This window comes from Zea mays, chromosome 3 (genome assembly GCF_902167145.1).
Source record: "Zea mays cultivar B73 chromosome 3, Zm-B73-REFERENCE-NAM-5.0, whole genome shotgun sequence".
NCBI classification, from domain to species: domain Eukaryota; kingdom Viridiplantae; phylum Streptophyta; class Magnoliopsida; order Poales; family Poaceae; genus Zea; species Zea mays.
Genome location: NC_050098.1, coordinates 161,171,943 through 161,199,903, shown reverse-complemented (window position 1 = coordinate 161,199,903; position 27,961 = coordinate 161,171,943). Strand labels below are relative to the sequence as shown.

The window sequence follows — 27,961 nt, the reverse complement described above, 5'->3', positions numbered from 1 at the left end:
CGACGAGCGACGAGCTAAACCCCGACCGAGTCGCTGCTTGGGTGCCCAAGATAGCCCTACCGCCTCGCCTCTCTCGTTCCCCCTCATCGCCACGCCAGTCGCCTCCACTCCCAGTCATCTCCCATCACCGACGACGTGTCGAGGCGAGAGAAGAGGGCGAGTCCAAGTCTAGGGTTCCCGCCGCATCGACACGGGCATCGCACCGCACCGCGAGGGGCGGGCACGGAGGAAGATGGCACCGCGCGGGCGCGTGGAGCTGCGGCGGATCGAGGACAAGGCGAGCCGGCAGGTGCGCTTCTCCAAGCGCCGCGCGGGGCTGTTCAAGAAGGCCTTCGAGCTGGCCCTGCTCTGCGACGCCGAGGTCGCGCTCCTCGTCTTTTCCCCCGGCGGCAAGCTCTATGAGTACTCCTCCTCCAGGTTCCGTACCCCTACCCCATCGTCGTAGAATCGCTTGCCCCTGTTGATCGAAGTGAGATTGAAGCAGGGGAATAGCCCCACCCAACAATCTAGCGGTGGAGCAGCTGAGGTGATCCTCGATTCGCTCCGGCACCATTTGGACCCCCCTCACTCCCGTTGCTCCATGGCCTCTCGCACGCGCGGTGGACCACCAGCCGCCTTGATCGTGCACGCCTTGTGCTCGAGACAATCCCCCGTATCAGGACTTCAGGAGGCTTCGTCTGTGCCACCTTGCATGAGTACTATGACCCTGTTTAGTTTGGGATCTCTATCCGCCCTGCCGCTTATAGATGGCCAAACGGGCGGCACGGCCCGACCCGGCACGAGCCCGACTTGGGCACGGCACGACAGGCCCGAGCACGACAGGCCCGTTTACATAATCGGGCCGTGCCGTGCCGCCCGACGTGCCCAGCCTCAGGCCCAAGCACGGCACGGGAGATTGTTAACCGTGCCGTGCCGGCCCGACAGCCCGAAGCACGTTAGGGCTCGTGCCGGCCCAAGAGCCCGTAAAACTCAGTACAGAAACGCAGGAACATCTAATACATATATTTCTCATCAGATCAGAGTTAATAACATATTAATACAACAAAATCTAACACAATCACAACACATAACACATTATTTAGTTTGAGCTGGTGCAATGGCTGCCTCGTTAAAAACCTATCTAGGTAAAACTCACACCTCGTGAGAAACCCTAGATAGGAAAAGAGTACAGCCCAGCTCAATATTTTCATTATTTCATCACATAGTTCATCTCAGAATTAAGTTACATGTCCAGAACCCACATTACATGTCCAGAATACCAGAACAGACTAATCAATGAATAAATCTCTGAAGGACTCTTCAAGGATCTTATCTTCTGTTGTGTGCTGCATTCTTGCATCTGCTGCCTCCCAATCCTTTAGCAAGGAAAGCATCTCCACCATTCCAGAGCCAAGTCGACGACGCCGCTCCTCAATGAGCCTACCTGCAAGACTAAATGCTGATTCTGAACTCACAGTAGAGACAGGAACTGAAATGATATCTTTAGCTAGGATTGAAAGTACTGGGTAAGTAAGTTTGTGATCATGCCACCAATCTAGGAGATTGAATTCATCATCAAACTTCTGAACAGTGTCACTATCTAGATAAGCAGCTAGTTCAGAACCAGAAATACCAGGAGTGCTTGCTGCATGAAGCAAAGCACTAGCAGATGTCCTTCTTGACAGTTCAGGAACCATCCCAGAACTGCTACTGGCACCAAAGGCACCCAGACCAGCACCCAGTGCCATTGAAGAACTGCTACCAATGCCATCTGCACCAAACACCAAATCCCAAGCATATTTGCTCTTACCTTCACCAGGGGTAGCATTTGAAGTCCTCTGCAACCTAACAGAACCAAATTTGTCATCATATTTATTAAATAAATCAGATAAATCAGCCCTCACAGAAGTTAGATATCCAGAGTAATCAGAATGAGTCAACTGAGACATGAGTGCAAGCACATTGTTGAAACCTCTCATTTTAGCTCTAGGGTCCAGTATAAATGCAAATGCATATAGCAAAGGAATTGTACCCCAATATTTTAAGAATTTGTCTTTCATTGGGACAACTATATGTCTAAGCAAATTATCATTCTCATACATGTTCATGTGCTTATTAATATGAAGAATGTGGTGCAACATTAAAGGTGATGTAGGATAGTACACACCAGACATCACAACAGTAGAATCATAAAACCTTTCAAGGAACTCTAATATTTTTTCAGCAACATACCAATGTGCTTCACTTAAAAGTGTAGTACCCTCTTCTCTAGGGTGATAGTGGGTCTGTATAAACACAGAGAATGTGCTCTTGTAAGGTATAAGATGTTTGAGCATAAGGTAGGTAGAGTTCCATCTCACTTCCATATCTAAACCAAACTTACGAGGTCTTACTCCCATAGCAACACAAAAACTTTTGTATGCAGCAATCCTTTGGTTTGATGAGTTCAAAAAAGAGATGGCAGTTCTAAAATCTTCAAGATAAGGTTTCAGTTCCACAAATGTGGCATGCACAGCAAGGTTAATGATATGGCATGCACATCGTTGATGCAATAATAAAGGACCAACATAAGCAGATAGCAAAGGTGTAAGATGGTCCATTGCCCTAGTGTTAGCAGATGCATTATCCAAGGTAATGGAAAAAACCTTTTCAGCCAATTCATATTCATTAACAACAGCATGAATCCTCTCTGCAATGTTCTTGCCAGAGTGGGAACAATCAATGAGACGCATAGCAAGAATCCTTTTTTCTAACTGCCAATCAGAGTTAACATAATGTGCAACAACAGACAAATAATCTTCTTTAGCATTGCCACTCCAAATATCAGAAGTTAAAGCAACAGAAGAAACATACTTCAATTTTTCAGCAACTATAGCATGTCGTTCTTTAAAGTACTTTTCCATATCTCTAGTTGTAGTTTGTCTAGAAACATTGCAATGCCTAGGATTATGGGCAGTTTTAATGTATTCATCAAATGCATCACAATCAGCAAAGCATAATGGAAGGTCCAACCTAGCAATCAAACGACATAACTGAACACGTGCAACTTCAGCACTATATTCCCAACGAAAGACAGTACCATCAGCATTATATCTTAGCATAGATTGGTTCCCAGTTCGGCCATGGAGTCGTTTACATTTGTCCCTATGCCGAGACAAATGACCAGTGCCAATGGTAGAACGGGCAGCAAGTTATTTCTTGCAAAAATGACACCTTGCTCCTACTCTAACCTCAACACCATTTTCAGTGGCGAAAATCTTATCCATGTCCTCCCAGACATCGGACGTGCATTTCCTCTTTCTACCAGTGCTTGCCGTAGTGGAGGCAGTAGCATCTGGGAGAGCCTCGCCCTCGGCAGCGACATTGTCGTCGCCAAGGTTTATGGTAGGGTTAGGGGTAGGGTTAGGGGTAGGGGCAGTGGAACCAAAGAGATCCTCCAAACCATCGTGCACGTCATCCACATCGTCTGGGGTTTGACCCATCAACACCAAATCATGATTAATGGAGGTAGGATCATACCTATGCTCCATCGCCGGCACCTGGTCCCTCACGGCCACGACCTCGACCTGCAAAGAAGCAAAGACATAGGGGGATTAGGGGGGTTAGGGTTAAAGAAGCAAAAACAGAGGGGGATTAGGGTTTAGCGAGTTCATACCTTAGCCGATTAGGCCGGAGCACCAGTTCCGTCGGCGATAGAGAAGATCCAGCGACAGCAGATCCAGAGACACAGAGATAGAGCCAGATAGAAGAACAGAGAGACTATGAGCACAAGCGCACGATATAGATGGCCAAACAGGGAGAGGAGGTGTGTGTGAAGCTTTACCTTACCAGATCCGCAGACCATCGGTGATGGATAAGACAGAGGAGAGGCAGATCCACAGATCTAGTACACCGGAGTCCATAGCAGAGGGGGGAAGCGCTAGGGAATGGGGATACAAGATTCTGTTACCGAAGACGTGCCGAGGACGGGGCATCCAGGATTCCAGGAAGCACGGCGCGCGACGGCCGACGCCTCGACGTCGACGGAACTGGCCACTGGGTGCGAGGCGGCGGTCGACGGGGAACCGAGGGAACCGGGTGCGAGCACCGCGAGGGAACCGATGGCCGGCGAGCCGAGCACCACGAGGGAACCGACGACCGGCGAGTCGAGCACCCACGAGGGAACCGACGGGCGGCGAGGCGAGCACCCACGAGGGAACCGACGGGGCGAAAAGGCGACTGGGCGAGGGCGGAGCGGACAGCGGAGACGGAGAGAACGAGACGAGTGCACGACTGGGGTTAGGGTTAGGGTTACGGACTTCGGGTCGTAGAAAGTAGGAATAGGTAGTCGGGCCTGGCGTGCTTTCCGTTTTAAACGGGCCGTGCCGGGCCGGCACGGCGTGCCTTGGTCGCGGCCCAAGCCCGGCACGGGCGTAGTGCCGGGCCGGCACTAGCCCGAATCCGATCGTGCCGTGCCGGGCTCAGGCACGCCAAATCGTGCCGGGCCTCGGGCCGGCCCGACTAACCCGGCCCATCTGGCCATCTCTACTGCCGCTGCCGCCCGCAGCGCCACCTGTTCTTTATTATTATTATTATTGACGATCCGTCACCTGCTCCATGAGCTTGTTCTGGACCTTGGCTGCTCCAATGCGTGGAGATAGTGTGCGTGTGTTCTTTCTCTCTTTTTCACACGTGGCTCACAGATAGGAACTCGGGAGCGTGCTTCAATGCCACTGTGCGCGAGTATCTCTCGTGCGGGCAATGACAAATAGGGTGCACACCCTCCAATTTGCACCCGGTTACGTTGACTCGACTTTTCCCGCACTTCTCTCGTCTAATCTGGAGTCAAGTGAGACCTGTTCCTGTGTTCTGATTTTTTTCCGTCTATTGATAACCTTGGATCGGCATCCATCTTGGACTTTTTAGAGGAGCCTCCAGCTCTACTCTAGACCAATAATGTTAAATGAATGTGGCCAAGTCCTTCTATTTAGAAATTTTCCAAAAAAATTATAGATTCTTCTCAAGACGAAAGCCATTTTTATCTCGTTTGCTAGGACTTTTTGGTAACCTAGAAGTCCTACCAAGGACCCTTACTCTGTAACATCCACGTGGTTGATATGCGTGATAGGTTAATTATAGCACCGATTAAAGGAAGTGAACATATACAGTGGAGATCTTTAGACACACTAGTGTGTAATATAGTGTGTAATAGGATCTTAAAGCGGGATAGCAACGAAACGAAAGATAGAAAACGGCTAAAGTTGACATAGAAAGATGCATTAAAAAGTGATTTGAAAAGACAGAAGAGAGTTATCGAGCATCGTCTGAGAGACATAACAAGAGAAATAACTTAGATATCTATGAACCAATTTGGTTTCATACTTGAAAGGTCAACTATGAAAGCCATTTCCTTAATAAGTTATGGAGTAGTATAGCGAGCAAGCGAAAGACCCACACATAGATTTCATCGACTCGAAGAAGGCTTATAACAAAATGTTAAAAAATATTATATGGTGGTATGGAGAAACATAACAAAATACGTTAGATTCATTAAGGACATGTACAACAATGTTATGAATAGTGTTGAACAAGTTATAAGGATGTATATAACTTTTTGATTAAAATAGGACTATATCAAGGGTCAACTTTGAGCCTTTACCTTTCTGCCCTAGTGATAGATGATGTCACAAGGGAATACATGAGATGAACATGAATATATGAGATATGTGGCTATACAAGAATGGATCGAGTTCAAAATGATGATATAGGCAATAGATTATAAGTAGCACTAGCACCAATTAAAGAAAAACATATTCAACATCGATTGAGATAGTTTGGACATGTCCAACGGAGATCCCAAACACACTAGTGTGTAGTGGAATCCTAAGGCGTGAAGCGTGATAGTAATGATAAAAGATGCGAGAGAATGCCGAAGCTGACATAAAAAGATGCAGTAAAAGAGACTTGTGATGTAGCGGTATAAGGGAGAAGAACCTACACATGGTTTTTGACTTAGAGAAGACTTATGACAAAACATAAAAAATGTTATAGGGGGGTTTAGACAAATAAAAGTTTCAATGAAGTTTGTTAAGGACATGTACAACAAGTGTTTCAACAAGTGATGGAGACATGGCTTTCTAATTAGAATAGGACTGCATCAAGGTTCAACTTTGAGGCCTTACCTTCTTGCCTTTATAATGGATGAGGATGGATGAGGTCACAAAGGACATTTAAAGAGGTATTTCTTAGTGTATGTTTTTTGCGAACAATGTAGTGCTAGTTGATAAAAGCCGGATAAGAGCAAATAGAAAACTAAAGTTGTGGTAGGAGACTATAGAGCCCAAAGGTTTGACTTGGTAGAACTAAAACCGAATACATGAGATGTGAGTATGTGACTTTGACACTACTACACGTGAGGGAGATATTAGTTTGGAAGGTCAAGTAGTGACCAGGAAGAATAGATTTTGATATTTAGGATCAATTCTATAGAGAAATGGGATATAGATATTTAGGATCAATACTATAGAGAAATGGAATATTGTTAGCCATATAATCAAAAGAAGGGCAAAGAAAGTGGCGCTAAACATCTACCTTATGCGTGATAAGAGGGTACTACATAAGCTAAAAGACAAATTAGACATGTTTTATTATATGATGCATAATATTGGTCTACAAAAAGATAAGTTCAACAGATAAGCATTGCAAAAATATATATGTTATATACTAGAATTGTGGCCACACGAGGGATCAAATCGATGCTATATATATGTGATAGGTTAGATATCAGAATGAATTCATAAAAAATGATAACTAGGGCGTAGCATATCATAAAAGAGAATGAATTAGCCTACTTAAATCAAGCTTTCATAGGCCATGCTACTCTTTACTCGACTGTTCAAGGAAATCAAATCAAGTAGTGCTAGCAGTCATGCAAATAAATCGTTCATCCTTCTCTCTCATGGTTCATATGTCAGGGCCCAAGAGGGCCCGCTACAGTGACACTATAGCGACGTGGTACTGTAGCACGCCCTTAGGTTGGTTAGATAAAGATAAGACTAGTTTGGGATAAGAGATTAGATCTAGTGCTTACAGGTCAAGTAACCCTCTTTATATAAGGACAGAGATTGTATCAATTGAAGGTAACCAAGAGATTAGAAGGAAATCTCTTCTCTCTTGCCGACCGTGGGAAAATAGTGCGGGTACTGTTTATCCATGTGAATAGTACCGTGCCTCCCCAGCCAACTGCCCGACGACGTCCAAGCGTCGGTGTCTTGGTCCTAGACCCCAAACCTACCACTCGTACTACTTCGTAACCCTAGATCCATAACAATCTAGTATCAGAGACGACGTCGACCCTCACCCTGGAAGTCGTAGCCCAAGCGGTTGTCGATCTCGACCGTTCCGTGGCGATCATCACCGCCTTCCTCTCCACCAATTTTTCACCGCTAGGGCACACGTCCCACACCAACCTTTTGCCGCCGCTGCATGCATTGCCAGGCTCGATCCGTCAACCTAGCACCCCGGCGGCACCATGCCTGCCCATTCATTTGTTGCCCATGCCGCCGTCGCCTTCCCCTATTCCATCATACGCCATGGCTATGGGGGACCCCAGTACACCATGCCCTTGCCGCAAACACAGATTGCGACATCAGGTGCAATCATCCCTTAGGGAGGCTTGCCCCTTTACCTCATCTCCATGCCACCATCATCATCGCCAATTCCATCGTACACCCTCTCATCATCAATGGCACCATAATTCACGATGGCAACGTCTCCTTCATCGACCCCGTTGTTCACCGCCCCATTCCTGTGCCGCCACAGCAGCAGTGCGATGACGTCTTCTACGGGGCGTGGATGGCATCCGAGCATCGATGACACAACTATAGGCGGCGGCATGCTGCCTCCTAGTGCGTCGGCAAGGACATCGCCCCATCTTCAAGCGGCGGCGCTCAGTCGTCCCATCAACTAGAGGAAGGCGATTGCGTGGGCGAGTGCCTGTAAGGTGTCAGCGGTGGTGCGGCTGCAGTCTGCCTCCTAATGCGCTGGCGACTGCAGGAGGTGCGTCGACAGATGCATAACATCATAACACCCCGTTTACCTAGCCAACATTTAGATCCGACTCTAACCAAACTTTTTTGGTTCACCCCAACACTACCCACTTGTTTGATTGTTGCTAAGCACTTTTAGGATACCAAACATACCTCCCAAATGGTACTTAAAGTGGTCAATTTACCATTGAGTCAATGATATACATGATAAATTAGAGGTGGCACCAATTGGAAAAAAAGATTGTCCGACAATAATTGAGATGGTTTGAACATATGTCCAACGGAGACCAATAGATGCATCAGTGCATAGTTGAACTGGTTAGATGTATAAGTGGATTGTCACCATTCAGTGCATAGTTGAACGGAGTCAATGTATAAGTGGATTGTCTACTCTCCTAAAGGCTTAAGCTTTTTGGTTGAACTGGTTAGAACGTCCACTTTAACATGATACCGAAGCCAGACGTCTCGAGTTCGAATCCTGACAGAGGTTGCCCCTGCCCCTTTATTTGGTTAGAACGTCCACTTTAACATGATACCGAAGCCAGACGTCTCGAGTTTGAATCTGTCAATACCGAAGCCAGACGTCTCGAGTTTGAATCCTGACAGAGGTTGCCCCTGCCCCTTTATTTTCCACGTTTGTGTCTTTCCTCTCCCGCTACACATGAGTGAGAATATTAAAGTGTATAAGTGGATTGACTACCTTCTCTTAAAGGCTTAAGCTTTTAGGTTAAACTAGTTAGAGCGTCCACTCTAACAACTTAACCTAATACAAAATAGTTCTATTAAAATTAACGACATTACATAAGATGAACTAAATCTATCATATTGATTCACATGGTACAAAGAGAGTAAGGTTTAATGTCATAATGTCACAACATACAATTTTCCATGAGTTCTCGTGACTACATCGGTGTAGGGTACCTTCAACCTCCTCTGCCTGTGCCATATAGGTAAAAAGAATTTGATTAGAGGTAAAAAGGATACCGACTAATCATGTGATGGATGAAGAAAATATTCCATATCTACTGTACCTCGTTAACAGGTACCTATCTCTAGTTATGGTTAGTGCATACCGTTTGATATAACTGTGTTTATTAACACCATACTCAATGAAATAATGTGTTCTCTTTTGCTAGACGAAGATTTTTTTTCAAAGGTCACAATTTACGGTGCAGACACATGCATGATTTAGTGTGGGGCAAAAAGGCATGATGTAGTGATGAACTCAAAAGGATGGTTTAAATTCTTTTTACATTTGGAATTTGAGTATAGGAACCGTTGTACCGTAAAGAAAATACAATACACAAGTTTAAGTGTGTAACCAAGTGCTCAACTCCACTCCACAAAAACTTACGTGGCCCTGCAGCACGTTCTGCGGTACTATCACAACTTAGCGATCATTGGAAAGCTGAGGGTATTTATACCCACTCTTCTCAACGGCCATCTCGTGTTTTTCATTCTCACCATCCTTAAGATAACTCTTCTCACTCCATTGAAGACTCATAAGCTCTACATTGACTTCCTTTTAGATTCCTTTGAGATTAGAGTCTCTAAACTTTGTTAGAGAGTTATTCAAACTGAGATCAAACTCTTAAAACCATGGTTATTAAAGAGGTAAAACGTTAAAACGTTATGAACCAACTTTTCAACATTTAAACGTTTAAACGAACGTTGAAACATCTTTTTAAACTTGACATAGAATTTCAAATATAGAATAAGTTCATACATAAGTTGAGTTCACAAACCAAATAACATTAGCATAAAAAGAAATAGATCAAGTTCAACAACACAAGTTCAACAAACACAAGTTACAACTTTTATGCATGATTATTAACCATCATCAAACTTATCAATATTAAGACCATGAGCATCCCATGATAAATTGAAATCAACTCCAAGAGCATTGCTAACATGAGAAGAATTAGCTAATGGATCAACCCATTCATTGTCCCAATCAAAGTCTTCTAAAATCAAAGGATCAAAGTTTTTTCCTTCCTTACGTATTTTTTAAAATCTATCAACCATCTTTCTGTTGTATGAAAGATAGACCAAATCATTCAACCTTTTGTGCTCTAACCTATTCCTCTTTTGGTATGCATCTACAAGTACAAATAAAAGTAACCAAAGAAGAACTGAGGATAAAAAAGTAGTGGCGAATAGAAATTGAATAATTTGACTAGCTCATTTACAAATTTAAATGTACTCCAATTCCGCTCACAACCGGATGATGAAGCACAAAGACTAACAATCCGTCTTGCAAACTTATATAATTCAATAGTACGACCACCATATGCAAGCCACCAATCAACTAAAATGGCGCGAACAAGAAGATTATATGTTACATACTGAAAATGGAGGAAGGCTATCAATTTTAGAATACTTACGTGGATTCCTTGTTTGTGCTTCTTCCTCTCATCTGTCTTTGACAACCCTAGCAAGTAAAGGCTCACGTAGCTCATGTAAAGTAGGAGGCTTGAACCCAGATCCATATTGAGCAATAGCCTCCACAACTACCTCAAATTACCTTGAGTTCGCAGCATTGAATGGTATACCACACTCATAGAAAAACTTGGCTATCTCCAAACAAATAGAATTTCTTTCTTCCTTAGGCTTCATGGTAGCACTTATGGTAGTTTGAGCAGGTCCCTTTGCATGTCTCTATGCTACAACCTCTTGAGGTGTTCGTCGAATCATAGATGCAATGGACTTCTTTGGAGCTGCAATTGGGTGGGGCTTCAATTGGAAAATTGCTTTGTTTCTTTTGGCAGCTGCTCCAGAACTTGGCACAATACATGAGGAAGCCTGATGATGCTGACACGACCTGCTTCCCATAACTTGGACATCATCATCTTGTACTGCTTCATCTTCCATTACATCGTCATCTAGGTACACCGTCCTAGCCCGCTTCCCATTATTCAAAGCTTCATTCATCTCTTTATCAATCTCTCTAGCAGTGTTAGGACACTTGACAATGTCTCCATAGCCACCAGGTAGATGTTTCACCCTCTTGATACCTCCTTTTATTTGTTTGGGGCACAAAGCACATTGAATCAGCTCTCGCTTTCCCGCCTCAACATAGTATGCATATTTCTATCCTGGATCATTTGACTTTGGCCTTAGTCACTGATCTTTGAGTGGGTCATAGGAGTCATTACTTTGACCGACAGACAATGCCTCGCTATTTGTTGCCATTGAAATTCACTGTGAGCAAATAGAGATTGATTCACTGTGAGCAAAATCAACAAATTCACTTTGAGGCTGGCTGCTGGTCTGGCGGAGTGGCTGCTCAGCTGCTGGTCTTGCTCAGCAGAGGTGAGGCAGAGCAGCGCAAGTGACAGGTGAGGCTTGCGCACTGGTGAGAGCACCTAGAGGGGGGGGGGGGGTGAATAGGTGATCCTGTAAAAACTTAAACTTATAGCCACAAAACTTGATTAGGTGTTAGCACAGTTTATGCCAAGTGGCTAGAGAGGAGTCAAAACACAATAACCACAAGAATCCAATCACAGAGATGACACAGTGGTTATCCCGTGGTTCGGCCAAGTACAAAACTTGCCTACTCCACGTTGTGGCGTCCCAACGGACGAGAGTTGCACTCAACTCCTCTCAAGTGATCCAATGATCAACTTGAATACCACGGTGTTCTTGCTTTTCTTTTCTCAATCCCGTTTGCGAGGAATCTCCACAACTTGGAGCCTCTCGCCCTTACAAAAGATGTTCACAGAGAATCACAGAGCAAAGGAGGGATTAGCAACTCACACACGACACAAAGATCACAGCGAATACGCACACACAAGACCCAGACTTGAGCTCAAAAGACTAGCACACTAGAACGGAGCTCAAATCACTAGAATGTCGAACAAGTGCGCGAGATTGATGTGTGAGTGATCAAGAGTGCTCAAGGAATGCTTGGTATGCTCCTCCATGCGCCAAGGGGTCCCTTTTATAGCCCCAAGGCAGCTAGGAGCCGTTGGGAACAAATCTGGAAGGCCATCTTTGCCTTCTGTCTCGTGGCGCACCGGACAGTCCGGTGCACACCGGACACTGTCCGGTGCCCGATTTGTTTCCATAGAAAGCGAAGCCGACCGTTGCCGACCGTTGCAGATCTGGCGCACCGGACAGTCCGGTGCACACCGGACAGTCCGGTGCTCCCTTCCGACCGTTGGCTCGGCCACGTGTCGCGCGCCGATCGCGCGGCCGACCGTTGGCCCGGCCGACCGTTGGCTCACCGGACAGTCCGGTGCACACCGGACAGTCCGGTGAATTTTAGCCGAAGTCGCCGGAGAAAAACCCGAGAGCGGCTGGTTTGCGCTGCGCTGATCTGGCGCACCGGACACTGTCCGGTGCACACCGGACAGTCCGGTGCCCCAGCCCGAAGCAGCCTTTGGCTGTACACAGCCACTCTCCACTTCTTTTCTTTTCTTCTTTCTCCTGTTTCTAACACTTAGACAAGATGTTAGTACACAAAACTAATGTACTAAGGCTTAGAAACATACCTTTACTTGTGATTTACACTTTGTTCATCCATGAGCATATTTTCACATTTAGGCCCTTGTGTTTGCACTCAATCACCAAAATACTTAGAAATGGCCCAAGGGCACATTTCCCTTTCAATCTCCCCCTTTTTGGTGATTTATGCCAACACAATATAAAGCAACTAGAACAAGTGCAAAATCACTTTAAAAACTCAAATTGGTTTTATTCAATTTTGGCATATATGGATCATCCTTTGCCACCACTTGGTTTGTTTTTGCAAATCAAACTCAAATCTCTATCTCTAAGTCAAACACACATGTTGAAGTATAAAGAGAGTCATTCCAAAAGAGATTGATCAAAGATTTCAAAAACTCCCCCTTTTTCCCATAATCAACACTTCTCCCCACAAGAAGCCAACTTTTGAAAATAGAGACAATAAGAGACAATAAAAGCTTTTGACAAAACAAAAACTCTATTCTACTATTTTCAAAATCTCTCAAGTGGTAGCTGATCCATTTATCACTTTGGCCTTTATTTTCTCCCCCTTTGGCATCAAGCACCAAAACGGGATCAATCTTGGCCCGTTAACCCCATTGCCTCACCAAAGTCTTCAATTAAGAGCAAATGGCAATAAGATTTCATGAGATGAACTTGGAATTAGTTACCCTCTCATCGGAGTGCAGTGGAAGTCTTTCATGGTCCAAGTCCACCTTTTCCCTTTCAATCCTCCTTCGAGACTAAATTATCAAACTCAAGCACATGGTTAGTCTCAAAGGGTCAAGTTGTAACACATCTCCCCCTACACATGTGCATCACTTTGCAACGGACTTGTGAGGTCCAGGGAGTGTTTGTACAACTTGAGCACCATAATAAGCAACATAATGCAAAAAGGAACATGATCAAAAGCATAACTACATGTATGCTACAATTCAATCCAGGTTCCGCGAATCTAAGACATTTAGCTCACTACGCAACCTGCAAAAGGTCTTCTCATCTAGAGGCTTAGTGAAGATATCGGCTAGCTGGTTCTCGGTGCTAACATGAAACACTTCGATATCTCCCTTTTGCTGGTGGTCTCTCAAAAAGTGATGCCGGATGTCTATGTGCTTTGTGCGGCTGTGTTCAACAGGATTTTCCGCCATGCGGATAGCACTCTCATTATCACATAGGAGTGGGACTTTGCTCAGATTGTAGCCAAAGTCCCTGAGGGTTTGCCTCATCCAAAGTAGTTGCGCGCAACACTGTCCTGCGGCAACATACTCGGCCTCAGCGGTGGATAGGGCAACGGAAGTTTGTTTCTTAGAGTTCCATGACACCAGGGACCTTCCTAAGAATTGGCACGTCCCCGATGTACTCTTCCTATCGACCTTACATCCAGCATAGTCGGAGTCTGAGTATCCAACTAAGTCAAAGGTAGACCCCTTTGGATACCAGAGCCCGAAGCAAGGCGTAGCAACCAAATATCTAAGAATTCGCTTCACCGCCACTAAGTGACACTCCTTAGGATCGGATTGAAATCTAGCACACATGCATACGCTAAGCATAATATCCGGTCTACTAGCACATAAGTAAAGCAAAGAACCTATCATTGACCGGTATGCTTTTTGATCAACGGACTTACTTCCTTTGTTGAGGTCGGTGTGTCCGTCGGTCCCCATCGGAGTCTTTGCGGGCTTGGCGTCCTTCATCCCAAACCGCTTTAGCAGATCTTGCGTGTACTTCGTTTGGGAGATGAAGGTGCCGTCCTTGAGTTGCTTCACTTGGAACCCAAGGAAGTAGTTCAACTCGCCCATCATCGACATCTCGAATTTCTGCGTCATCACCCTGCTAAACTCTTCACAAGACTTTTGGTTAGTAGAACCAAATATTATGTCATCGACATAAATTTGGCACACAAACAAATCACCATTACAAGTCTTAGTAAAAAGAGTTGGATCGGCTTTCCCAACCTTGAAAGCATTAGCAATTAAGAAATCTCTAAGGCATTCATACCATGCTCTTGGGGCTTGCTTAAGTCCATAGAGCGCCTTAGAGAGCTTACACACATGGTCGGAGTACCGTTCATCCTCGAAGCCAGGGGGTTGCTCCACGTACACCTCCTCCTTGATTGGCCCGTTGAGGAAGGCGCTCTTCACATCCATTTGAAACAACCTGAAAGAATGGTGAGCGGCATATGCTAGCAAGATACGAATTGATTCTAGCCTAGCCACAGGAGCAAAAGTCTCCTCGAAATCCAAACCTGCGACTTGGGCATAACCTTTTGCCACAAGTCGAGCCTTGTTCCTCGTCACCACCCCGTGCTCGTCCTGTTTGTTGCGGAACACCCACTTGGTTCCCACAACATTTTGCTTCGGACGAGGCACCAGTGTCCAAACTTCATTGCGCTTGAAGTTGTTTAACTCCTCTTGCATGGCCAACACCCAGTCCGGATCTAGCAAGGCCTCTTCTACCCTGAAAGGCTCAATAGAAGAGACAAAGGAGTAATGCTCACAAAAATTAACTAATCGAGATCGAGTAGTTACTCCCTTGCTAATGTCACCCAGAATTTGGTCGACGGGATGATCCCTTTGAATCATCGCTCGAACTTGAGTTGGAGGTGCCGGTTGCGCTTCTTCCTGTATCACTTGATCATCTTGTGCTCCCCCTTGATCAAGCGCCTCCACTTGAGGTACCTGTTCGTCATCTTTGGTTGGGGGTTGCACCATAGTTGAGGAAGAAGTTTGATCTCGTTCATCTTGTTCCTGTGGCCGTACTTCTCCAATCGCCATGGTCCGTATAGCGGCCGTCGGAACATCTTCTTCATCTACATCATCACAATCAACAACTTGCTCTCTTGGAGAGCCATTAGTCTCATCAAATACAACGTCGCTAGAGACTTCAACCAAACCCGATGATTTGTTGAAGACTCTATACGCCTTTGTATTTGAGTCATAACCTAATAAAAACCCTTCTACAGCTTTGGGAGCAAACTTAGAATTTCTACCCTTCTTTACTAGAATGTAGCATTTACTCCCAAATACACGAAAGTACGATACATTGGGTTTGTTACCGGTTAGTAGCTCATACGACGTCTTCTTGAGGAGGCGATGAAGGTAGACCCTGTTGATGGCGTGGCACGCCGTGTTCACGGCTTCCGTCCAAAAGCACTCGGGGGTCTTGAACTCTCCTAGCATCGTCCTCGCCATGTCGATGAGCGTCCTGTTCTTCCTCTCTACCACACCATTTTGCTGTGGTGTGTAGGGAGCGGAGAACTCGTGCTTGATCCCTTCCTCTTCAAGGAACTCCTCCACTTGAAGGTTCTTGAACTCGGACCCGTTGTCGCTTCTTATCTTTTTCACTTTGAGCTCAAACTCATTTTGAGCTCTCCTGAGGAAGCGTTTGAGGGTCCCTTGGGTTTCAGACTTATCCTGCAAAAAGAACACCCAAGTGAAGCGGGAAAAATCATCAACAATAACTAAACCATACTTACTTCCCCCTATGCTTAGATAGGCGACGGGTCCGAAGAGGTCCATATGCAGCAGCTCCAGGGGTCTTGAAGTGGTCATCACATTCTTGCTGTGATGCGCTCCTCCCACCTGTTTCCCTGCTTGACAAGCTGCACAAGGTCTATCTTTTTCGAATTGAACATTGGTTAGACCTATCACGTGTTCTCCCTTTAGAAGCTTGTGAAGGTTCTTCATCCCCACATGTGCTAAGCGGCGATGCCACAGCCAGCCCATGCAAGTCTTAGCCATTAAGCATGCATCTAGACCGGCCTCTTCTTTTGCAAAATCAACTAAATAAAGTTTGCCGTCTAATACACCCTTAAAAGCTAGTGAACCATCACTTCTTCTAAAGACAGACACATCTATATTTGTAAACAGACAGTTATATCCCATATTGCACAATTGACTAACAGATAGTAAATTATATCCTAGTGACTCTACTAAAAACACATTAGAGATAGAGTGCTCATTAGAAATTGCAATTTTACCTAACCCTTTTACCTTGCCTTGATTCCCATCACCGAATATGATTGAATCTTGGGAATCCTTATTCTTGACGTAGGAGGTGAACATCTTCTTCTCCCCCGTCATATGGTTTGTGCATCCGCTATCAATAATCCAGCTTGAACCCCCGGATGCATAAACCTGCAAGGCAAATTTAGGCTTGGGTCTTAGGTACCCAACTCATGTTGGGTCCTACAAGGTTAGTGCAAATATCCTTAGGGACCCAAATGCAAGTTTTGTCTCCCTTGCATTTTGCCCCTAACTTCCTAGCAACAATTTTCTTATCCTTTCTACAAATAGCAAAGGAAGCATTTAAAGCATAATAAATTGTGGAAGGTTCATTTGCTATTTTCCTAGGAGCATGAATAACATTCCTTCTAGGCACATGATGAATAGCATTTCTTTTAGGAACAACATTTCTCCTAGTAACATTTCTATCATACACATAAGAGGAACTAGGAGCAAACATGGTATGAGAATCATAAACATATGAATCATAAGCATCATGACTTACATTTCTAGTTTGTCTTCTATCATGATACAAAAATGCATGGTTCCTTTTAGCACTAGTAGCCATAGGGGCCTTCCCTTTCTCCTTGGCGGGAATGGGAGCCTTATGGCTTGTTAAGTTCTTAGCTTCTCTCTTGAAGCCAAGTCCATCCTTAATTGAGGGGTGTCTACCAATTGTGTAGGCATCCCTTGCAAATTTTAGCTTATCGAAATCATTCTTGCTAGTCTTAAGTTGAGCATTAAGACTAGCCAGTTCATCATTAAGCTTGGAAATTGAAACTAGGTGTTCACTACAAGCATTAATGTCAAAGTCTTTACACCTAGTACAAATTTCAACATGTTCTACACAAGAATTGGATTTGTTTGCTACTTCTAATTTAGCATTTAAATCATTGTTGACACCTTTCAAAGTAGAAATGGTTTCATGACAAGTAGATAGTTCAAAAGAAAGCATTTCATTTCTCTTAACTTCTAAAGCATAGGATTTTTGTGCCTCAACAAATTTATCATGCTCTTCATACAACAAATCCTCTTGCTTTTCTAAAAGTATATTCTTTTCATTCAAGGCATCAATTAATTCATTAATTTTGTCTATCTTAGATCTATCTAAGCCCTTGAACAAACATGAATAATCTACTTCATCCTCATCACTAGATTCGTCCTCACTTGAAGAAGCATAGGTAGAGTTGCGAGTACATACCTTCTTCTCTCTTGCCATAAGGCATGTGTGACGCTCGTTGGGGAAGAGGGTTGATTTGTTGAAGGCGGTGGCGGCGAGTCCTTCATTGTCGGAGTCGGACGAGGAGCAATCCGAGTCCCACTCCTTGCCTAGATGCGCCTCGCCCTTTGCCTTCTTGTAATGCTTCTTCTTTTCCCTCTTGTTCCCCTTTTCCTGGTCACTATCATTATCAGGACAGTTAGCAATAAAATGACCAAGCTTACCGCATTTGAAGCATGATCGCTTCCCCTTGGTCTTAGTCTTGCTCGGCTGTCCATTGCGACCCTTTAGCACCGTCTTGAATCTCTTGATAATGAGGGCCATTTCTTCTTCATTAAGACCGGCCGCCTCAATTTGCGCCACCTTGCTGGGTAGCGCCTCCTTGTTCCCTGTGGCTTTGAGAGCAAAAGGTTGCGGCTCGTTGATCGGTCCATTCAAGGCGTCGTCCACATACCTTGCCTCCTTGATCATCATTCGCCCGCTGACGAATTTTCCTAGTACTTCTTCGGGCGACATTTTGGTGTACCTGGGATTCTCACGAATATTATTCACCAAATGAGGATCAAGAACGGTAAAGGACCTGAGCATTAGTCGGACGACGTCGTGGTCCGTCCATCGCGTGCTTCCGTAGCTCCTTATTTTGTTGACAAGGGTCTTGAGCCGGTTGTATGTTTGAGTTGGCTCCTCGCCCCTTATCATCGCGAACCGTCCAAGCTCGCCCTCCACCAACTCCATTTTGGTGAGCAAGGTAGCGTCATTTCCCTCATGAGAGATCTTGAGGGTATCCCAGATTTGCTTGGCGTTATCCAAGCCACTCACTTTATTATATTCATCCCTGCACAATGAGGCTAGAAGAACAGTAGTAGCTTGTGCATTCTTATGGATTTGCTCATTAATGAATATAGGACTATCCGAACTATTAAAGTGCATTCCACTATCTACAATCTCCCATATGCTAGGATGGAGAGAGAATAGGTGACTACGCATTTTGTGGCTCCAAAATCCGTAGTCCTCCCCATCAAAGTGTGGGGGCTTGCCGAGTGGAATGGAAAGCAAATGTGAATTTGAACTATGCGGAATACGAGAGTAGTCAAAAGAAAAGTTAGAATTAACCGGTTTCCTTTGTTTGTCGTAGTCGTCGTCCTTTTGGGAAGAAGAGGACTCATCGCTGTCGTAGTAGACGATCTCCTTGATGCGTCTTGTCTTCTTCTTCTTCCCATCTCTTCGCTTGTGGCCCGAGCCCGAGTCATTGGACTTGTCATCCCTTGGCTCGTTGACGAAGGACTCCTTCTCCTTGTCGTTGATCACAATTCCCTTCCCCTTAGGATCCATCTCTTCGGGCGGTTAGTCCCTTTCTTGAAGAGAACGGCTCCGATACCAATTGAGAGCACCTAGAGGGGGGGGGGGGTGAATAGGTGATCCTGTAAAAACTTAAACTTATAGCCACAAAACTTGATTAGGTGTTAGCACAGTTTATGCCAAGTGGCTAGAGAGGAGTCAAAACACAATAACCACAAGAATCCAATCACAGAGATGACACAGTGGTTATCCCGTGGTTCGGCCAAGTACAAAACTTGCCTACTCCACGTTGTGGCGTCCCAACGGACGAGAGTTGCACTCAACTCCTCTCAAGTGATCCAATGATCAACTTGAATACCACGGTGTTCTTGCTTTTCTTTTCTCAATCCCGTTTGCGAGGAATCTCCACAACTTGGAGCCTCTCGCCCTTACAAAAGATGTTCACAGAGAATCACAGAGCAAAGGAGGGATTAGCAACTCACACACGACACAAAGATCACAGCGAATACGCACACACAAGACCCAGACTTGAGCTCAAAAGACTAGCACACTAGAACGGAGCTCAAATCACTAGAATGTCGAACAAGTGCGCGAGATTGATGTGTGAGTGATCAAGAGTGCTCAAGGAATGCTTGGTATGCTCCTCCATGCGCCAAGGGGTCCCTTTTATAGCCCCAAGGCAGCTAGGAGCCGTTGGGAACAAATCTGGAAGGCCATCTTTGCCTTCTGTCTCGTGGCGCACCGGACAGTCCGGTGCACACCGGACACTGTCCGGTGCCCGATTTGTTTCCATAGAAAGCGAAGCCGACCGTTGCCGACCGTTGCAGATCTGGCGCACCGGACAGTCCGGTGCACACCGGACAGTCCGGTGCTCCCTTCCGACCGTTGGCTCGGCCACGTGTCGCGCGCCGATCGCGCGGCCGACCGTTGGCCCGGCCGACCGTTGGCTCACCGGACAGTCCGGTGCACACCGGACAGTCCGGTGAATTTTAGCCGAAGTCGCCGGAGAAAAACCCGAGAGCGGCTGGTTTGCGCTGCGCTGATCTGGCGCACCGGACACTGTCCGGTGCACACCGGACAGTCCGGTGCCCCAGCCCGAAGCAGCCTTTGGCTGTACACAGCCACTCTCCACTTCTTTTCTTTTCTTCTTTCTCCTGTTTCTAACACTTAGACAAGATGTTAGTACACAAAACTAATGTACTAAGGCTTAGAAACATACCTTTACTTGTGATTTACACTTTGTTCATCCATGAGCATATTTTCACATTTAGGCCCTTGTGTTTGCACTCAATCACCAAAATACTTAGAAATGGCCCAAGGGCACATTTCCCTTTCAACTGGCGGCTTGCGCAGAGCAGCGCAACGAGGCAGAACAACGCAGAGGTGAGGTAGAGCACTGGCGGCGGCGGCACACTGGACTTTGGAGCGGCGCCGCACTGCACTGTGGGCGGAGGGAGGAGGGAGTAGAGGGGCCGACGGCGTGCCTGGACTCCTGGAGGCGGCTGAGGGCGGCTGAGGACAATCGACGGCGGTAGCAGGCTGAGGACGGCTGGCGGCTGAGGACGGCTAAGGATTTAGGGTTTGAGGGCGACTGAGGACGGCTAAAGGCCTAGGAAGGCCCACTAACAACTAGAATGTTCATAGAACGCTTAAAACACCATAAAACACGTTTTAGACGGTTACACGACGCTTAAACGTCCAAAACGGACGTTCAACACCATTTTCTTAGAACATGCGGACGTTTTAGTTCCTACTCACGTTTTATCGCTTAAAAGACGCTTAAACGTCGTTTAAGCGACGTTTTAATAACAATGCTTAAAACACTTAGTTCTCACTCAAACCGGTGGATTGCGACCTAGATCAAACTTCTAGAACACTTAGTTGTCACTCAAATCGGTAGATTGCATTCGTTGCTCTTGAAAAAGGGCTCCTAGCCGGCTAGACATCTTCTATTCACTCAAGCCCTTGTGGGTACTCCAAAAAGTTTGTAATCTCTATCAACATCTAGTAAGAACTCTCAATCAAGAGACTTGCACTCTTAACTTTAGTTCTCACTCAAGACGGTAGATTGTATTCGTTGCTCTTGAAAAAAAGGCTCATAGTCGGCTAGGCATCTCCTATTCACTCAAGCCCTTTTGGGTACTCCAAAAAAAATTGTAATCTCTACCAACATCTAGGAAGAGCTCTCAATCAAGAGACTTGTGCTCTTAACTTGAGAAGTGTACATAGTTCTTGAAACCAAGTCTGGATGGCTTCCTCAACATGGAGGTGACAATCCTTAGTGGCATGCTAAACCATAGAATAAATCATTTGTCCCTTGTGTTTTTTATGATCGTATTATGTTCTACTTATGTTGTGGTTGGTTTAGGGTTTGCGCCCGATCTACTTGTACTTAAGCTTTTGACATCGTTGTGAATTAGACTCAAAGCTACCACAAGAACCTTAGTAAATCACTCGATCTAAGTTCTCTTAGATAGTTTTTGAATTTTATACATGAGGTACCTCGGGTGCGGTAGTACCACATCAATACCCAAAACTGTCGTGGCACGGTGATCCTCACGCAAGCACGAGAGTATCGCGTCTGATTCTAACTGTTATATTAAGTTTGTTTTATATGTCTATTGAACCATGGTTCTTAAGGCGGTAAGACGAGGCAAGGCGTTGGACCACCGCCTGGACGCCTAGGCAACACCTAGCCGCTTACTAAGGAGAGCAAGGGGACACCTTACCAATTAGAGAAATAGAAGAACAACATAGATGAGGAAGAAAAAGCACCTTACCAATTAGAGAAATAGAAGAACAACATAGATGAGGAAGAAAAAGGAAAAGGAAGGGCTAGGAGATGTATAAGAGATGGCCTATCCCATCAGCTAGCCCATATAACCTTCCCTGCTAGTGATTAGGGTTACCCCAGTCTCACGATGCTGCTCGCCGGCATCTCAGCGTCACCTCTCCTGCTCCCCCGAGCTCTACGCCGCTGCTCCCCCAGCTTTGTGCCGTTGTTGCCCCTGAGCTGTACGCCACCGCTCGCCCTGAGCTCTGCATTGTCGGTCGCCGCTCTCTCGAGCTCTGTGCCGCCACTGTCCCAAGCTCTATACCGTCGCCTAGGCTTCTTCCCCTTCCCCTCTTACCTCGCTTGCTGATTCTTAGCTAGGCGGGGACGCCTAGAACTTTTGGGCGCCTGGACTTAGGTGTCACCTAGGCGACACCTTTGAAACCATGTATTCAAAACCCTATAGACTTGCATGATCCTTTTTCACTACCAGAACCCAAGATTTGGCAAAGTCGCCACATCCACTTGCTGCTGTGCATGTTGCATATCACTAAAAAATAAGTGTGGTAAATGCTAAAATAAATCTAGAAAGAAAAAAGTAGAAAAATACGAGTACTTATTGATACAACTTATGAATATTCACATATTCGATATCGTTTCTACCGCGATGTGTCGATCTTCTGTAACTATGGTAATATGAGAAGTTTGTGAATTTAAATAAATGAAATAAAATGATACTTAACACATGTTTTTATCTTTCTACAATCAAATCTTGGACTTCCACAATGCTCGTGAAGAACCCTCTATCCCTTGGAATTATTCCTCGTTTGTGCCGGATTGGTGGGTCGGAACGATTCCTAACCGGATTGCTTCTCTAATTTATATAAACTTTAATTAGCTGAAACGATTCCGGATGCAATCCGATAGAAACGAACAAGGCCTAAAGTGATTGTGATGCCTTGTTGCTAGCCTAGCGGTCAACCATTATTGTCGCATTGTAATTATCAGATGACAATGGGTATGAATCCATTTTGTATTGTCCATCTATACCTACAATTGATGGGATAAATGGGTATGAATCCATTTTGCATTGTCCATCTATACCTACAATTGATGGGATAAATCGTACCCATCAAACTTTACCTGATCTAGGTACAAACTCAGATACATACCCATGCTCTGATGCTCATAAGAGGTTGAATTGCTACGACAGCTTGTCCAAAGGCAGCAACAAGTACCACAACCTCATGATGTGTACAACCACCACCAGCCTCTGGTTGTGAGCTACCAGGATTTCGATTTCTTGAGTACACAACTGTTCAACAAGACTGAAGAATCCACTCTGATGCTTGGATATGCATGGAGATGCTTTCAGTAGTTTGTTTGGATGAAAGCAAGGCCAGATTTGGTGCTCAACAACTGCGATGATTGGCTCGTCTATGTGGAACAACTATCACGTCATACTCTCAGCAGATCACATTTTCTCATAGGAAGAATTTAAGATAACTTTCTGGAAGGACTAACGGAGAGGGTTTCTAGGACTGACCCAAGACAACTGCACCATACTCTAGTATGGTCAAGCTTTCGAAATCTATGCCAGTATGTAGGATATCATGGAGACACGGATGCCAAAAAAGAGATCGTTTTCGTCGGCCTCAATACCATGCTCAAACAACGCCTAAACCCGGTGAAAGTAGACATGTACAATAAAATTATGAACTTGGCTATCACGCAAGAAGACTGCATCATGCCTCGGAGAAGTGAAAGGCCCCAATTGCACCATCAAATGCCCAGAATCAGAAATTCAAGCTCGTCTCCAATGCACTGGCCAGAGTTTCTCAAGCATCACAACCCGAATGTTAGGTAATACAACCACCGCAGCAACAGGGTAACACCCGTTTTACCGTTCCACCACCCAAGACACAAGGCCCAATTTTCAGCAGCAGAATCGTCCTGGCCAACATAGGAATAGGTGCTTTACTTGAAGTAAAGGACACTTTCACTTCAGAATTTTGTTTCTTTCTTTGGTCCAAGTTCGTTTCAAGGAATTACTCTAAAACGTCAAGATCTCATATCTATTAAACACCATGATCTCACATCAGACGTCATGACTCATCTGTTTTTCCTTACTTTATAGGTAGTTTGATGTGAAGTTCAAAGCATTGCTCTTTAATTGAATCAAAGAATCTCTTGAAACAAAGAGTAAGGAAATTTCAAATTTTATTCTAAAAATTTGAATTTATTGCACTTTGTTTTCATATGATTTTATAACCTAGACACGAACTCACTTGTAACCTTATCTACATAGAAGTAGACATTTAAATTGTGTCCAATGAATCTTCTATCGTAGAAACTAAATCCAAGGTATGTTGTGACAAGCTAAACCGAGGTATATTAGCTTAGGATCTAATCCCACCCATTGTTCCCAAAAGGTGGAGGCAAATAGTGCTGATGCCCTGCTACCATGTTTTTCCTTTTCAGCATAGAAGATACATATGACCGCTATCATCAATTTGCGGGAGCAGGAAGAAAAGTGAACGGACATAACAACGATGTAAAGATCTCAATAAGACTTTTAGCTGCATCACTTACAGTCCAGTTTTAGATTGGGAAGGAAACAATTATCGATTGTGGAATTCCTCAATATATGTCGCTTCACTTGCCATTAATTTGCCCAGTATTTTGTTCGCTTGCGTTGTCCTTTGTAGTATAATTACCCAAACGGAGTGGACACTTCATCTACACACAAAAGAGACATCCTGTTATTTTTCTGTTAATTATAGCTGACTAAAGAGACATTCTGTTATTTTTCTGATAAATACAGCTGACTAAAGTATTTTGCCCCAGAACCGGGATGTAGCTGCTTCAGATTTACAGTCGAGACTTAAGGAGATCGCAACATGGTAACACTAAGTTTTCACTACTCTCTCCCAACTTTCTATGTTCAATGGTGGCAACAATGTAACAAACCTGCAGGTCTAAACAAAACAACGCTGAGGAGTCGGATGCCAATGAACTTGAGAAACTTGAGGAACTCCTGACAAATGCTTTGAGGAATACGAAAGCCAAAAAGGTACAGTAAAATGCCTTTCTTTTACTACGTCATGTATCGTTGCGGCTGATGATTTAGATAGAGATCTCGCTCCAAAAACTTTTTGATACATTTTGTATTCCTATCCTGCGGACCAATTATTGCTACAATACTTTGGTGCATGGTTTTCTGATGTTTTCTACCTTCCCAATTTCCACGCAGACAAGAGAATTATCATCTGACAAAGTAAAAATATTCAAAACATTGCGTGTTGGTCAGCATTGAACAATGATATTAGCTGCTAGGTGTCAACCAGTCAACCAGAGAGTATATGGTGTCATATTTTCAAAGACGTCGTTAATAATATGAGACAACAGAAGTGGCATCGTCCTAGTACTGCTCTAGTATTATGTGAAAGAAGGATATCCAGTGAGGTGAGCAACGTCCCGACCCCAGCCCCCGCATCGTCCTCCGCTCGAGCGACACAGGTTGCCCCTAAACTCTAAACCCTAGCGCTGCCACCCCCTCCGCCTCCCTCCACCCCCTCGCAGTCGCTGGAGGAGTCCGCCGTAGGCCAGCACGGGCCCCAAGGATGGCGGCACGAAAAGTTCTTCTTTCGATTGGTCTCCCTATGCTTTAGATTTGAAAGGGTTTGCTGTGCAGCTTAGTCGCGACGCGGCGGCAGGTAGGCGGGCGTGTGCCGTGGTGGCGTCTAGGTGGACAAGGTCCCACACGCGGGCGTGGCGTTGTGTGTGCGGGAAGCGTGGCTCGGCCACGTCTTGGCGCTCCGCAAGCTCAGCCACGGCCTCCAGGACGGCTTCAGCGTTGGCTTCCTGCTCCACGTCGCCGTGGGCGAGCTCGTCTCCTCGCATTGCCAAAACAGGGAAGATGCTGTCGACCAATGACGTGCGAAGCTTGGAGGCCGAGAGGGGTTAGGGCGGCGGTGGCTGCGGTCTGGTCCTACGGCGGTGCTCCGAGGTTGGGTGGCTCGACGGCAGCCGAGAACGTGTCAGCTCGGGGCGACGGTGGGCTAGCAAAGTGGCCCCAGCGGCGCCGGCTGTGGTGCGCGCGCCAGCACCTCAGACCCGCCACGTCACGGCTGTTGCTATAAGGTTTGGCTAGCCGAGGGGTGCTGCACCAGGCGACTGCTGGCAACGAGTTGCGAGACACGCCCGACGACTGCTGGCTTAGGTGGCCGCATTTTCCAGGGTCGACGACAACTGCTAGCAACGACTCCGGCGCGTGGTAGTGTCGCACGTGGCATGGTGGTGCCCGGTTCCATCTGCCCAACTCGAGGGGTGGCAGCTGCCGCGGCAATCGGTGCGTCGATGCCCATCTGGAAGGTTTGTGCGGGTGTCGGGGCAACGACGACGACGGAGGTAGCTTGCTTTGACCTTGACTTGACGTTGTGTTGGGGGACTTCGTCAAGGCTTTCGACGCCGATGACGCTCGTGAGCGTCGCTTACCCACTTGAGAGCGTCGCATTCCTCAGCACTGTCTTCTATGGGTGAAAGCCTGTCATCTTGGACATGCGACGATGACGTCTGCAACGTCACTCCCTTCCTGAAGAGGTCGCTATTGAAGTTTTGTCCCGACCACGACATCGCTTTTCTGTAGATGCTTTCGCTTCTTAGCGTTTGGTATGCGGGTGGAGGTACGGTGTTGGAGCGTAAAGTCGAAGCTGCTACGTCAGGGGATGTGGCTCGTCAATGATGACGTGAGACGCCCCCTTCTTCGTGGAAGGATTGCTTCTGAGGTTAGGCATATGTTGGGAACGAGGCGGAAGATCAAGATTGAAAGTCCCGTTCGTGAAGAATCGGAGCTGCCTCACGTGTGGTGTCTCGAGGCTTGACAATGACGACGCTCCGCGGTCTTCCTCCATTTGTGTTAGTGTTTGGCTATAGACGTCGTCCAGTTTTCTTTGGTCCATTATGTTGAGCTCGACAACGATGACTCTGGATGAGTTTTATGTGTGAGGCTGCCATTGCTTGGGTAGTTTGTACACCTTGCGTAGGTTTTGGGTCCGATTTTACTTAAAACTGTGTCAATTCCATTCTTAATTAAGGGACAGCTAAAAAATATTATGTGAAAATCTAACATCAATGGCCGGAAGCCCTGTCAGAGCTCAACTCAGTTATGTAGCTCTACTCTTAAGTAGGACAAGATAACAAACGCCAAAAGTCATTCTTGTTATATTCTAATTGAGCTTTTTTGGTATGATTTCGACGGCAAGTGGATCGTGCTGCCTTACTATTCTAGAGTCAACCATTTGTAAGCTGGACACAGTAAACGTGCATACGAACCATGTCTCACAAAATGTTCTGTTTGTATATCCTGAAGCTTGAAAGGAACACCGTTCATCAGAATGGAACTCGTCAGTCATCTCAGAAAAAAAAAGAGATTATTGCTCACTATGAATCATTTTTTACGAAATTGGTAAATGCAGCTATGTATTCCTCGCATGTTAGTCTGAAGTTCTCTATTATGATGAAATGCAGATGTTGGCAAAAGAAAACAATGGTGGTGCCGGTGCAAGTACAAGCAGCCAGATGTTGCTTTACTCGGCAGAGCGTGCAACCGACAAATGAAACGGGGCGTGCATCTGTTGCTAACGGGGCGGTGCCGGTGCCGCATACTATTGTTGTGTAGCTGAGGTTTGTCAAGGTGGCTGCTGGCAAGGTTAGCCGAGGAAGTGGAGTTCAATAACAGGATGCGGAAACTGTGCCGCTCCTTGCCGAACTTAAGCCCCGTTACGTTGTCGCACAAAGTTTATTTCCTAGCACTGTGCTTGCTGCTTATGTTTGTTTGGATGTGCCAACCTGCAGTGACCCTCGTGGAGCCTGGGTCTCACGCTCCTCTTACCTAGTGTGATGTGCAGAAAAAGTGTGATGCTGTAAAATTATGTGATTGCCTAGCAGATGTCAAATTTTCAATCAGTAGCTAACTCCTTTTAATGGTACAGGCTTGCATGATTTCATCTGCAAAAAAGAGAGGGCGGGTTGGGTGTCAAATCTAGCCGGATGTTTTCGCAAGTTTGTGATAAAAATTGTGCTGTACACTTGTGTTTATGCAGTTGCCCTAGGCGTCAGTGGGCTGAAAGGTAATATCTGTGAATTATATACTGTGTGCTGAAAGCAGTTGTCATAATAATGATACGAAAAC

At 45.6% G+C, this 27,961-nt stretch overlaps 1 protein-coding gene across 2 annotated transcripts; it reads left to right on the top strand.

The window, feature by feature from the left end:
- LOC100272251 (uncharacterized) lies at positions 1-27,915 on the top strand. Of its 2 annotated transcripts, none has more exons than NM_001146746.1 (5): positions 1-417; positions 24,250-24,322; positions 24,616-24,671; positions 24,745-24,841; positions 27,298-27,915. In NM_001146746.1, the coding sequence occupies exons 1-5, from the start codon at positions 233-235 to the stop codon at positions 27,385-27,387; spliced, it is 501 nt and encodes a 166-aa protein (NP_001140218.1). In that variant the 5' UTR covers positions 1-232; the 3' UTR covers positions 27,388-27,915. The 2 variants fall into 2 exon arrangements, with proteins under 2 accessions (NP_001140218.1, XP_008672317.1); XM_008674095.4 differs by lacking the exon at positions 1-417 and adding an exon at positions 19,098-23,631 and having other exon boundaries at positions 27,298-27,774.
- The last annotated feature ends 46 nt before the right edge of the window (positions 27,916-27,961 follow it).